General features: G+C 45.6%; 2 protein-coding genes across 3 annotated transcripts; one reads left to right on the forward strand and one right to left on the reverse strand.

Moving 5' to 3' along the window:
- The first annotated feature begins 3,627 nt into the window (after window positions 1-3,627).
- Window positions 3,628-7,162, forward strand: LOC103645879 (heterogeneous nuclear ribonucleoprotein U-like protein 1). The gene is made up of 8 exons (NM_001301580.2): window positions 3,628-3,813; window positions 3,911-4,674; window positions 4,769-4,957; window positions 5,043-5,151; window positions 5,276-5,334; window positions 5,421-5,534; window positions 5,656-6,292; window positions 6,600-7,162. Exons 1-7 carry the CDS (start codon window positions 3,687-3,689, stop codon window positions 6,283-6,285), a joined length of 1,992 nt encoding a protein of 663 aa, NP_001288509.1. The 5' UTR covers window positions 3,628-3,686; the 3' UTR covers window positions 6,286-6,292; window positions 6,600-7,162.
- Window positions 7,163-7,328: 166 nt separating this feature from the next.
- Window positions 7,329-12,744, reverse strand: LOC100285133 (double-strand break repair protein MRE11). Of its 2 annotated transcripts, none has more exons than XM_035964837.1 (23): window positions 12,627-12,744; window positions 12,392-12,469; window positions 12,108-12,190; window positions 11,792-11,949; window positions 11,523-11,613; window positions 11,291-11,410; window positions 11,155-11,223; window positions 10,931-11,022; window positions 10,725-10,827; window positions 10,497-10,604; window positions 10,334-10,396; window positions 10,198-10,269; window positions 9,946-10,023; window positions 9,803-9,865; window positions 9,648-9,711; window positions 9,489-9,571; window positions 8,928-9,041; window positions 8,741-8,818; window positions 8,581-8,649; window positions 8,251-8,486; window positions 8,000-8,078; window positions 7,714-7,893; window positions 7,329-7,583 (listed from the first exon to the last, which is right to left on the reverse strand). In XM_035964837.1, exons 3-23 carry the CDS (start codon window positions 12,114-12,116, stop codon window positions 7,548-7,550), a joined length of 1,965 nt encoding a protein of 654 aa, XP_035820730.1. In that variant the 5' UTR covers window positions 12,117-12,190; window positions 12,392-12,469; window positions 12,627-12,744; the 3' UTR covers window positions 7,329-7,547. The 2 variants fall into 2 exon arrangements, with proteins under 2 accessions (XP_035820730.1, NP_001357628.1); NM_001370699.1 differs by having other exon boundaries at window positions 7,357-7,583; window positions 12,049-12,190.
- Window positions 12,745-12,772: the final 28 nt, after the last annotated feature.

The following is a 12,772-nucleotide window of genomic DNA, read 5'->3' on the forward strand; positions in this document are numbered from 1 at the left end:
AAATGTTCTAGAGTACACAACTTGATCCGTTTCATGGTTGTGTGGCAAGTGAGGGTTGTCAGAACCACTGAAACCTTTGCCTACTACTGTTGACAAAACCCAAATTTCGCCAAAAATATGCTCCAAATATAGTGCCCTCCTACATCCCCAAGAACATGAACAACAAAGGCGAGAATCGCACCGGTTTGTCCATCTCCTTTAGCCCCTGCCCATACGAGAGTCCATTCGAAATCCCCTTGAGAATTGCTCATTACCAGCACAATGAAACACATTAGCAAGATATGAGTAAGTAACGAAAGGAAGCCATGAGGAATTGGGAGGCATTTTTCTTGCCAGGAAGAAGCCGCACCTCAGAGGCGGTCGATGGCAGAGAGGCATGTTTCCCAGCAGGAAGAAGCCACAGCTGGGAGGCAGCCAATGGCGAAGAGCTCGAACCAACCAGTCATTGTCTGACAAACTGACTTCACACAAGATTACACACAATAAGCAATGTCACAAGAGTGTTAGATATTATTAGCCTTATAGATAGGGTCTGTTTGGGTGATAGTTCATGTTTTGTGTTAATGGTACAATTTCCTATTTGTCTGCATGATCCATTACGGAGGATAATTCATTTTACTTACACCGTGGTGCAACAATAGCTTTTTCACTGCATGAGAAACTGTAAAAATGCAGTGCGAACAAGTCATATTATCTCATAAATGAACTAAACTGATACAAATCAAATTATAATACAATGGACCATCTAGCAAGAGCGGTAGAAGGTAGAACCTTATATGGAGAGAGAGCGGACCTAGACACGTAATAACAGTAGTGACGCCCACATGTTGGCCAACCTTTTTTGTACATCATTAAGCACAGGTTCCAGAAGGGCCATACCAGACTGGATAGAGACTCCAAAGTGGCGAGGCATGACAGAAGATTGGAATATGCATGGTGTCGATATAATAAGACAAAGTCATAATTTTCTGGTCACTGGCAAATGCTTAGTGACACCACTAAGACAAAATCATAATTTTGCAAGGTCTAATTCAACCTACGAAGTCTTGTTAATCCTAAAGATTTTGTCCAAACGCCCACCACAAAACCAGGTCATTGCTCCTAGAGAGTTATTCACGACAGAACTCATAGCATGACATCTACTGATTAGCAAACACCAGAACATATCTCTACTATATTAAAAGCAGCTGACATAAGGGTGTTGCAACAACCAAACTGGAATTTTAACTTCTATTTTAGAAGGAAAGAAAACAAGGTACTAACAGTGGGATTAGTGACATGGTCATCACCGACAATATGCAGTTGCTCTCCAATTTCTTCAGTCATCTTAGCATAGCGAACCCAGTCATCCTGGACACCTAGTCAAAAGTATCTTCAATCGAAATAGTGAGTGTCAAAAAACCTTTCTCATATTCTAAAATTTTAAATACAAACTAAGTAATGAACAAAACCTTGCTCATATTCTTGCAATCTACTGTCAACCTCCTCCACTTCTAGACCGCAAAATTCCTTCCACCTTTATTCCTGCAAGAAAATATTCATATTTCAAAATTGTCACCCATATAAATACATATTACAATACGCTCTTGGTCGGGTTGAGCGTGCGCTCGTCGACCCAGCCCTTGTAGACCCGAAGCCGCCCTCCCCGAGCACCATCTCCAGCTTGAACCCGCGCGTGGCGGCCCACAGCTCGGCGAGCGTGAACTCCCTCAGCTTCGGCGCTTGCAGGACCCGCCCGATGACTGGGCCGGGGCCCGGGCACGGAGCACCGTCGTCGTCGCCTGCCATCTCTCGCTGCTTTGCCCCGCTGCCGTCGTCGCTCGGCTTCGGCGGCGGCGCCCATGCCGTTGTCCCCTTCGGCGGCGTTCCTTCACGAGCCACCAACAACTGTCAGACGTCGGTCCAAGTCGAACCATCACGTCTCATCACATCGGCACCTTAAAAGATGGGAGAGCACAAGAACAACAATACCTACACAATGCACAAGCGACAGGCAAGCCCACCATGCCTCCACCAACGATAGCAACGTCTAGCACATCGGGCGGATCCTTCAGGGCAGCAACCTTCTCGGCGTGATCCTACACGTTAATTGAGAAAGAGTGAGTAGCAGGGCACGCGCTGGAAGCGTAACTCCGCACGGAGCAATCACAGGTGGGCACCCCAAACGACGCCATTCCCCTGGAGGCCTAAACCCTACACGGCAACGAGAGGCAGAGTGGTCGGGGTGAGTACCTGCGGGCTGGGCGTCCCGTTGAACCTGTACCTCCTCCCAGCGAGTGGCAGACCTGGAACCCTACAGTATAAGGGAGAAAATGCATCATACTCGAACAGTAAATGTTGTCAAGCGTCCTAACGCAGCAATCGCTGAGAGGTACGAGAACTGCAGGCTCAGTGCAATTCGTCAAAATGTCACGAATCGCTTAGATCTAGGCGAAATTGCAGCAATCGCAGCAATGGCGCATAAACCCTAGATCCAGAAGGGCTCGTGTCTCCGTAACCCCGGAGGGGAAAGGTGGAAAAACATCGGATCCGGTGGGATAGATCAGATAGACAATACATACCTTGGAAAAACATCGGATCCGGGGCGGAAGATCTGGCCGAAGGGGCCCGAGCGCACGGAGTCCATGGTGCCGGGCTCGAGGTCCATGAGGACGGCGCGCAGGACGAAGCGGTCGCCGGCGTACTCGAGCCATGCTCGAGCTGGAGGTCGGATTCGTGGGGGAGAGGAGGACACGGAAGGTTGCTGGACGGGCACACATAATGGCCGCCTCGCCGTCGCTGCACGCCGTGGCGCACCGGGGGCCCTCCCTGACCGCCCTCCTCTTCCTCGTCGCCGCGATGGTGCTGGTTCCCCCTGCGGTGGCCGAGATCCGGGAGACCGCAATCCGGGCCGACCCGCGGAGCATCATCCCGCTGGACGAGTTCGGCTTCTCCCACTCGGGCGTGCTGGAGCTCAACGTCTCCGGCATCGCCTTCGACCCGCAGGCCTCCGCGGAGCTGGACCTCTCCCAGCTCGGCTTCTTCCTCTCCACGCTCGACGCCTGGGTCCACGTCCTCCGCCAGCTCCAGGACCTCGACGTCACCTGCGCGCTCCAGTCCGAGCTCGTCAAGCTCGCCTTCTCTTTCGACCGCCTCCGCCCGCCCTCCAACCCCACCGACGTCGAGGTCGCTCGCTCCTCCTCCTTCTCCACCGCCTTCCGCGTCTCCGAGCCCGGCCAGTACACGCTCGTCTTCGCCAACTGCCTCGGCGGCGGGCGCGACGTGCGCGTGACTCGCGCGCGTTGGGTGGGGAATCGTGGCTGGGTGGGGGCGGGCGGGCGCGCGCGAGATCCTCGGCGGTGTTTGGTTGCCGGGCGGCGGGGAATCGCGGCTGGCGCCCGCGAATCGCGGTGTTGTGCGGGCGGGCGACGGGATCCTCGGCGGGCGCGCGGGAGCCGCGGGAGTTAGGGGAGAGCGGGGGCATTCTACAGATGAGTCTTAATAGTTGTAGAGATTGTCTCAAAACTAACAAAATACTTACAGAGTTACAGACCCTAAAAGCCAAATTCTACAGGCGGGCCCGTTTCGCGCGCGGCCCAACGCCTCGCTCTCGAGAGTTCCCCTCCGAGTCGACGAGGCAGGAGCTGAACCAACCGTACAACAGTTTCTCCCCGATTCCTCCGCCGTCTGTTCCCTTCGGAAACTCAATGGCGTCGCCCGACGACGAGTCCGCGCAGCCACCATCGAAGCGGCCCCGACGCGATGCCGAACCTGAGGTGGACGCCGCTGAGCCATCACCGCGCGTGGTGCTCAACCCAGCGGACTGCGATCTCGGTACGCACCCGACAACCCCGACCTCCCACGTCTTCTCTGCGCTTCCGTTTCTATTACGCGCGTCTCTAATCGTGTTCTCACCGCGGCGTCCATCCAGACTTCGATGTAGGCGGGGGCGGTCTCCGGGGGAGCGCGCTTCACGAGGGCGGCTTCGCCTACTGCTGGTCCGGCGCGCGCGCGACGGTGGGCGCCAGGGGCGGCGGGCGGTACTGCTTCGGGTGCAGAATCGTCGCTGAGCAGCCGGTGGAGATGGATCCCACGACCTCCGGGGAGCGCCACCTCTGCCGCATTGGGGTCTCGAGAGGGGATGATCCCGTAGGTGCGCTCGGGGAGTCCCAGCACAGCTTCGGGTTCGGGGGCACGGGGAAGTTCTCCCACCAGCGCAGGTTTGTCAACTACGGCGTCAAGTTCGGCGTCGGCGACACGGTCGTCTGCGCCGTGGACCTCGATTCCAAGCCCATGGCGTCGATAGGGTTCGCGAGAAATGGCGAATGGCTTGGTATTGCGAGGCATTTTGATGCGGGCGAGAAAGGGCTTGGTCTGGTTGACGCTCCTCTGAGGCCGATGCGATGGGGATCCGCACTGTTTCCCCATGTCCTGCTGAAGAATGTTATCGTGGAGATGCAGTTCAGCAGGGAGGATGGGCTGCTGCCTGTTGATGGTTATGAACCCTGGGCCTCAGCTTTTTCTCAAAGGAATTCAGTATTTGGCCCTTCGTTTGAGCAAAATAAATGTGAGGTCATGATGATGGTCGGTCTTCCGGCCTCTGGCAAGTCAACATGGGCAGAGAAATGGGTCAAGGAGCATCAGGAGAAACGTTATATCCTTCTCGGAACTAACCTTGTATTGGAGCAAATGAAGGTTGGTTTCCTTCTGGTGGCAATTGTATTGGGGAGTTCCCTTAATCCTGCAACCTTTTCTTTTCAATATATAACTAATACCTTGATCATTGCAGGTGCCAGGATTATTGCGTAAGAATAACTATGGTGAGCGTTTTGAACGACTGATGGATTATGCTACATGGATTTTCAACAAACTGCTGACTAGGGCTGCAAATACCCCTCGCAACTTCATTATCGATCAAACGAATGTTTACAAGAATGCTCGCATTCGCAAGCTGAGGCCATTTGCTAACTACCGCAAGGTAAGCTGCAAAAGAGAAAAAGGAAATGATAGATTTCCTGTTTGGTAGCACTGGATTGGTTCATAAATACTCCCATATGCAACAGACTGCTGTGGTCATGTTCCCAACTCCAAGTGAACTGAAATCCAGGGCAGCGAAGCGTTTCAATGAGATGGGAAAGGAAATACCAGCTGAAGCAGTTAACGAAATGACAGGTACCTGGACATACACACATTATCATTTTACTCTTAAAGTAACATGTTCGCTGTCTAGCTCCTTTTTTTTCCCATTATCTATACATCCATTACTTTACCAGTTACCTTAAATTATCTCTTTCAGCCAATTTTGTCCTACCACTCTCGAAGGATATGCCTCATTCGAAGGAGCCTTTTGACGAGGTATACTCAAATGTTGATATTATTGTACATCTTCTGACTAGCGTCAAATGATTACTTAGCTCATTGAGCTTTAAAAACATTTTCAGGTAATCTTCACAGAGCTTTCTAGGGATGAGGCTCAGAGAACCCTAGATGATATGCAGCGTGTGTTGCCAAGAAATGTGACCCCAAGCTATGGAAACTCTGGCAACCAAAAACATGTAATGGTGCCTTTATTGTTATTTTTGAAACAGTGCCTTGTATGTTTTATGTCATCATGGATCAGATTAGTGTAAATATGCAACTCTGTACAACAATGTTCTGATGTTCTGGTGCTTACAGTATAGTTCAACATATGCTGGGACTGCTGCTCCACTTGATCCTAGTGCAAGGTCATCAATGCCAGGCTTTTATCCACCAACGGCCAATTCATATGGAGTTGGCGACCTACGTAGCAGTGCTGCTACTTTCAGCACAGGTGTGCATACTGAAGGCAACACAACACATGGACAGACACCCTGCAGCGTTCGAAGTTTCCGGAGTCCAACAGGAAACCAACATGGAATCCATTCAAGCTATCCAAGTGCTCCAAACCAATATCAGATGCCCTCAAGCTACCTGAGTAACTCAAACCAATATGAAGTCCGTGCAAGCTACCGAAGTACACCACTTCCGGGATATGGACAGAGTACATATGCTTCCCGCAGGAACCCAAGCCCATACAATTCTGAGATGCACCAAGGTATTCAGGCTCCCATGAGTAGCAGGAACCTCTACCGAGCACCTGGGTCAGCCGAAGCCTATGTGGCACCTTGCTATGCAGCTGGAAATCTGATTGGGAGGCCACATCAGGTGTTATCACCATCAACTTTTCCAGCACATGGTCCACAACCAGCTGCTCAGTGGGTGCCAAATCAAGGTAGTTCCCGCTCATGGAGTTCTGACAGTTACAGGCCTTACTATGGACAATAGTCTCATGGTAAGTGATCGTCTTGCGGTCTATCTAGTCCAGTCTACATTTTATCAATCATTCTTGAAAACCATGTGCATCTTTGAGAAAAACCAACAATTACTGTTCCTTTAGCACATTAGCTATCATATACTCATATTCGTAGGCTAATCTGTTTTTGCTTACTTGCTATTCACTATTCAGGTTGCATGTCACTTGGTTTTTGCCAGAATTTAACAATCATTGATGCACCCTTTTATGATCGTGCTTTGAGTACTATCCTGTTGAATATGGAAGCAATATTCTGCTAACGCACGTTTTCTTCAACTGATGGCAGATGTGCACCGGCCGTCGAATGCTGCTTTGGCACCACATCCTAGCTATGCTATCGTCACGGTTCTGCACCAAACTACATGAATCAATGGCGGAGACCTTGGTAGAATTAGCTTTGATGGCAGCTTGTTTATTTTCTATATAAATAAGGCCATGTTTGGTTTCAATTAGTCTTAGGACTAAACTTTAGTCCTAGGACTAAACTTTAGTCCCTACTTGTTTGGTTCTAGGGACTAAATAGACTCAAATGCTCTTGGAATACACTCATGTGGGCTTTTAGTCTCTTTTAGCACCTATGTGAAGGACTAAAGACTAAATCATTTTAGTCCATATTTTAGTCCTAGTGTTTGGCAAAAAAGGGACTAAATGGGACTAAAAACTAGAGACTAATCTTTAGTCCCTCTAACCAAACACCCCCTAAAACGAGAGGTGTAAATAACAGTGCTCAGGTTCTACTCGTTCTAGGGAACCTTCGTGCGTCTGTTACGTACAAAGCTACGCATTTAGCAACACGTTTGTGAATTACCTTCTTCAAAAGTTCTGATTTTGGTGGATATCATTTTGCATTATTGCCCTGAATTCCAACAGGAATCTAGATTCATGAATAGTTAATTCGTAACATTCTCAGAAATGTGATTATTTCGCTGCATGTTACGGGTGCCATGTATCCAGAGTTTTGTATGATAAGATGCTAGCCTGGGTTGTGTAATTCAGCTTTGACGAACACCGTGGCTTCTCGAAGTTCATTTGACAGCAATCGCTGGAATTTAAGCAGCTACAAGGATGTATAAATCCCAAAAATCCGTTACATTCGGGCGTGTACAAGGTACAGTCAGTTCACGGCAACGCAAACTGGTCGACGTCAAGGTTGATAAAAACACGTCGGCTCTTCCAACTTTACAAGACAAAACACCTAGCCTATAACTCTCATGAGCAAGAACTCCTTAAAGGGTCATCTCCTCCTGACAGCGCCATAGTTCCTGGTGACCTGCGAAAGACCAAAAAAGAAAATCTTACTGAGTCAACTCATTTTACACAATATGTTTGCTTTCAGGTGTAGCGCATCACAAAATTTGGCTACAATATGTGAACTGAGAACACTCAGGTGAAATTCTGACCCGAGGAGTTTTCTTTGGCGGTTCATCTTCTGAATCATCATCATCTTTGCTCATCATATTTTGCATGGAAGCAATATCTGTTTTTCGCCCCCTCTTTGCAGTGGAACCTCCGCCTCTACCTCTACCTCTACCCCTAGGAGCTGCTCTTTTACGTCCAACTTGTTGCGCACTCTCCTCTTCCTGCAGACATTTGAGAATAAAAACATATCATGAAATGATTTGGTAGGCATACAACGCAATCCAGGTTATTTTCATAGACAATAAAATTTTGCGGAAATAGACATACTGAATTTTCAACAACTTCATTTGCATCTGCTTCCTCCTCAGAGGAAGCCACATCCTCACTACGAATAACGGTAGCTGACCTGCAAATGTTGATTAGTAAATTAGCATTGAAGTTAGTTTACCCCCCAAAAGAAGAGCATTCTAGCTTTACTGAAGCCTGAAATTAGGCTTGACATGGCTATTCCAATTGCACATGGCTGCATAACTACACTACAAAGTGTTCAAAAAACTATACAGGTTAGAATGAACAACCTTGACTGGCTGAAACTAAGAGTGGTCTGCTTCATTGAACTGGTGCCTCTTCCCCTGCCTCTTTTGGAAGTACCACGTTTAGCAACATCAGCAGTATCTTTGGAGGGTCTAGTAAATCCAGATGATTTTCGTCCAACATCAGTTGATCTTGCACCAAGAAGCATCTCCCTGGTGTCTTCATCATCACTGAAGGAGTTCTGGTTGCTTTGAGCTGTAAAAGATTTACCTCCAGTATCCTAGTTAAAGGTTGTAAGAGTTACTAGCTGTCCAGTATCCAGCCCCAGGAAAAATACAAAAAGAAAAGATATTAAGGCTCAGATAATTAAACACCAAGTTGTGAGAGCCTGTTGTCAAACGTGTGCCGTCCTTAGAGTGCAGAGACCTTTCCTTAACGCGTTCCTAGAGTGTAAAATAATGTGAAATCATTAACATTTTAGAGCCAGAAAATAATTATTGCATGACTAAGTACAAAAGTAGAAGGCTTTAAGACCTGCATGCACTCGCCAACTTTGACTATTATATCTTCTTCCTCAAATTTGGATTTATCTGCTTCAGAACTCAACTTATTCTGCAAAACATATTAATCAAGCTTTCGGCTTTAGATGTTATGATGCTTCTCTGGCATCATATGCCCAACTGCAGAGCTGAAGTTAACAGAAAATTGTGGGGAATCATACCCTGGTTTCTTCAAGGTTTCTCTGCAAACATGAATAAAATGCCATCTTGTCATCCTTGTTCACAAAATCATGCAACGCAATGTCCAAATCATCAACCGGAAGAATCTCCATTTTCTGAAACCAAAGAAGGAATATGTGCTGTTGTAAAGGTTACACTTTGCATATAACAAGCTTAGAGAAAAGAGATTTAAGATTATCTAACAGATCTACAAAAGAAGTATAGGAGTGCAAACCCTAGAAAAATGAAATGATCCTCACAAAACATCATGCGCATATCCAGATAATGTGCTGTGAAAGTGCCTGAGTAGCCATGTACTTTCATCAAATTACAGACTGGAAATTTATGCAATGTCTAGAATAAAACTCTACCCAGGCATCTTTATGGGAACTAAATTAATATACCAAATGAACCAAAATGTAATTAACAGAAGAATATGGAGAAGATTATATCTTTGCTTAGTTCCCACAATTACAGGCGACTAGTAAGAATAGAATGGACAACATTTATTCCATCCTCAAACAGGGAGCAAATGGACACAGTATATGCAGTTCAAAAGGTACCAAGTTACTCTCTGCGACCAGAGCTTCGATTGTTTGTTGGTTTAGTTCCTCAGGACGAAGTTTCTCAGAATCATCAATGTGATCTACAAGATAGACAGTTGTAGCTTGCTCTCAATAAATATGTATCAGATCCAGTTTTTCTTGAACAAAAAGAAATACCTCCTGTAGTCTGGCGCTTCTTTGCTGATTTTGAGAAAATGAGAATATCTTGAGGGTTTGCGACCTTACAAAATTATCAAATAAGTTTATTCAAGTAAGCATTAAAGTAAGACTGATGCAGCAGCACGTTTCAGTAATCAGTAGTACCACAGTACCTTTCCAACATACTTCTGACCAAAACGTTGTGGGTTTATTGTTGAAAACCCAGAGTAATCTACCTGCAGAACAAAATGAGCAATTGCACCAGTTTTTCCTTTCTTGATGATTTTTCACCAAGGTACATGTTGAGTTTTATTACCTTGATTCTAACTAATGGAAGTTTGGGCTCTGATCTGCTGGCAGTTGGTTGGCTACTCTTCTCAATCAGATTTCTTACCTAAAGCAATCCAGTAATACAATACCCAAAAAACCAGTTAATTTTTTTTTACTGAAACTAACATTTAAGAAAAAAGCTTGTTAGGCAAGAGAAAATAACAAACAAACTATTCTTGAATGTTTCTTAATAACATGGATAAAAATTGAGTAATAGAATGCAAATACGTGAACTCACAATTTTATCCAAATGTTCAAGCACAGAGTCCTGATCATTTGAGTTAACATCTGCTTCATCTTTCAACACAACCTACGAATATCAATTGTGAGATTTACTAACTCATATACGAAGCATTAAGTACGAAAGGACATGCCTCAGCATATTCAAAAGGTCTGACAGATCTCAGAGGTATTTTGGTTGGCCTGTACTGATTTCCCTGTTTATGAAACATGTAAGGACTCAGAAAATACAGCAAGCACATGAAACATGAGAGTTTTATCCACATGAAACATGAGAGTTTTATCTTGAAAGAAGACCTTGATTTCTAACAAAAGAACATGCTTTGGTTTTGCTTCACCATCAATCAGGGACGTCGCGACTGATGAACCTGGTTGTGTGATGTGGAAACCCATTCCAGGGACCTCCTGTAGATAGTATATATACGTATGAATGCATGACCAGTTTTTTTCCTTAAAAACATATCACAACAACTCAGCAAAGCCATTTAGTCCTTAATAACAAAAAAGGAAATATCAAGCTGTTACCTGAGGATCAATAAGACATTCATGCTCATGGCCCCATACAATAAAATCCAGGAAACGTGGTAAGAAATGCTCATTGATGGCACTTTTAGGGTTTGTCTTTATCCTGCAAGAGTTCAGTTGTAGATTTGCTTTTCATTAACCAAAATGAAGGTCCAAAAACAATTGAACAAACTGTTTCCCTTTGTTGTTTAATTTGCTACACCTACCTATTCTGATGAAGTACCAATATATTGAACCAGTCAGACGCTGACTCCCCATCTTGAGTTCCAGGTCGCATCCACTGTACTGAATGAGGCGTCTGAAGTATTGTGATACAAAATATGATATCAATAGTAAGGAGAGGCTGACATGTAATGTTTGAATTATCTAAGCAGTTGTTCCAGTGCAAGAAATCATTACAAAGTTGTGAAGAACAAAGATGAAAAGGCACCTGAAACATTCTATTTAGTCGTTCATCTCTAATGTTTCCAAGACCATACAGTGCAACTGAAGTCATGCCCTGAAATAACAGCAAAGAAGTCAGTGCATAAAACATCAAGATATTGTTTGTAACTGAAGCTGTGCACCTTTTTTACAAGTACAGGATAAACTGCTATCTGACCAACGCCAGAGCCACCAAGGTCCATCTTTCCAAAATAATTTACAAGATTGCAAGCCGAAAGAATATCGATAGCAGAGAGATTATCCTACAGTCAGAAATATAAATTCATAAAAGAAAGTTGGCATTCATCGTAAACACAACTTCAGTATAAATACACAAAATTCAGATGGTAAGAAAGTAAGAAACAACACCCATACCACTCCAGCAGGGTCATCATGATTTCCATGAATGGTGAACACAGGCAGACCAACGTTAAAGTTTGGGTCTTCATAATTTACCTTACCAAACCTGAGAGTGCAATAAGAATTTTATCGTATGAGAACTAGAGAACACACATACATGTATTTACACATTTTCACTAGTCCACAAACGATATGTGAAACAAAAGAATTCAAAAGTGAACAACATTGCTGCAAGTACTTCTATGGTGTTGTCTCTAATTTAGAGTATCGCTAAAGCATGGAACCTGTTTGGAAAGTTAACTGTCTGATCACTGACAACCTGGAACTTCACAGGTTGATCATTTAGGCAGTAGCGCCGTAGAATCTCAATCGTTTTTACCAGGGTTGAGCGTGACGGCTTGTTCTCATGGAATAGATCACCACCGAGAAGTATAAAATCCACCTGCAATGCAATATTGTAATCTCATATATTAAACAACAAATGAGCTTGCCAGAGCTGGTGAAAACAAGTGGCGGCGACAGAAATATCACTCATAGAAACCTTATTTTTATCTGCCAATGCGCAAATCTCCTCAAATGCTTGAAAGGAATCAAACCTACGTATCTCATCTTTCTCCATGTAGCCTAGATGGCAGTCGGTTGCTACAAGTATTCGGAGCGTGTTGACATCACCTTCCCCTCCACTGCAGCATCATTTGACAGTTAACATAGTAACTAGTAAGAACTCTGAAACCAGCATCAAAAAACAGGCAACCATACTGATCGCTTTATGCGGCTATTTAGTACATTTCACAAAGTAAGCAATTGGAACAACCCCAAGAGAGTGTAAACCTCTGTATAACCAGAAACCAAGGTCTACTGATGTAATGAACAGGATAACTCACCTAGGTTGTGCTGGTTCAGACATTGAACCTGAACTCAACGTGTTGGCCAAACCAATCCGTTGCTGTAAATCTAATGCACTGCAAAAACCAACCATTTCATAAGTTAAAATAACACCGGCGGACCAGTAAAGGACCCGATATATTTTTTCCAAATACAAGTAGCCCCAAATAGCTTAAGTTCAGGTTTGGGCGCTCGGGTTCGCACAGCAGCAAGGGAAGAGAAGGGCCGGCATACCTGGCAGTGGCAGGTGCTGCAAGGGAAGGGTTTAGGGTATTGGGCGTAGGAGGCTAGGGTCCCCAATCGTCGCCACGACGAGACAGGGGTGAACGGGAGGAGACGACGCAGGCAGGGGTGGTCCTGTGGAAATTTGACGGAGAGCT

The sequence above is a fragment of the Zea mays genome, chromosome 2, assembly GCF_902167145.1.
Source record: "Zea mays cultivar B73 chromosome 2, Zm-B73-REFERENCE-NAM-5.0, whole genome shotgun sequence".
Classification (NCBI taxonomy): Eukaryota; Viridiplantae; Streptophyta; class Magnoliopsida; order Poales; family Poaceae; genus Zea; species Zea mays.

Excerpts from the sequence above, each read along its gene's own strand:
- LOC103645879 (NM_001301580.2), top strand. The coding sequence starts at position 3,687 with ATGGCGTCGCCCGACGACGAGTCCGCGCAGCCACCATCGAAGCGGCCC. Across the intron at positions 5,335-5,420 it reads CGAAGGAGCCTTTTGACGAG|GTAATCTTCACAGAGCTTTC; the intron begins GTATACTCAAAT and ends AAACATTTTCAG. Across the intron at positions 5,535-5,655 it reads ACTCTGGCAACCAAAAACAT|TATAGTTCAACATATGCTGG; the intron begins GTAATGGTGCCT and ends TGGTGCTTACAG.
- LOC100285133 (NM_001370699.1), bottom strand. The coding sequence starts at position 12,414 with ATGTCTGAACCAGCACAACCTAG. Across the intron at positions 10,270-10,333 it reads GACCTTTTGAATATGCTGAG|GTTGTGTTGAAAGATGAAGC; the intron begins GCATGTCCTTTC and ends TGATATTCGTAG. Across the intron at positions 8,650-8,740 it reads AAGTTGGCGAGTGCATGCAG|GAACGCGTTAAGGAAAGGTC; the intron begins GTCTTAAAGCCT and ends TTTACACTCTAG.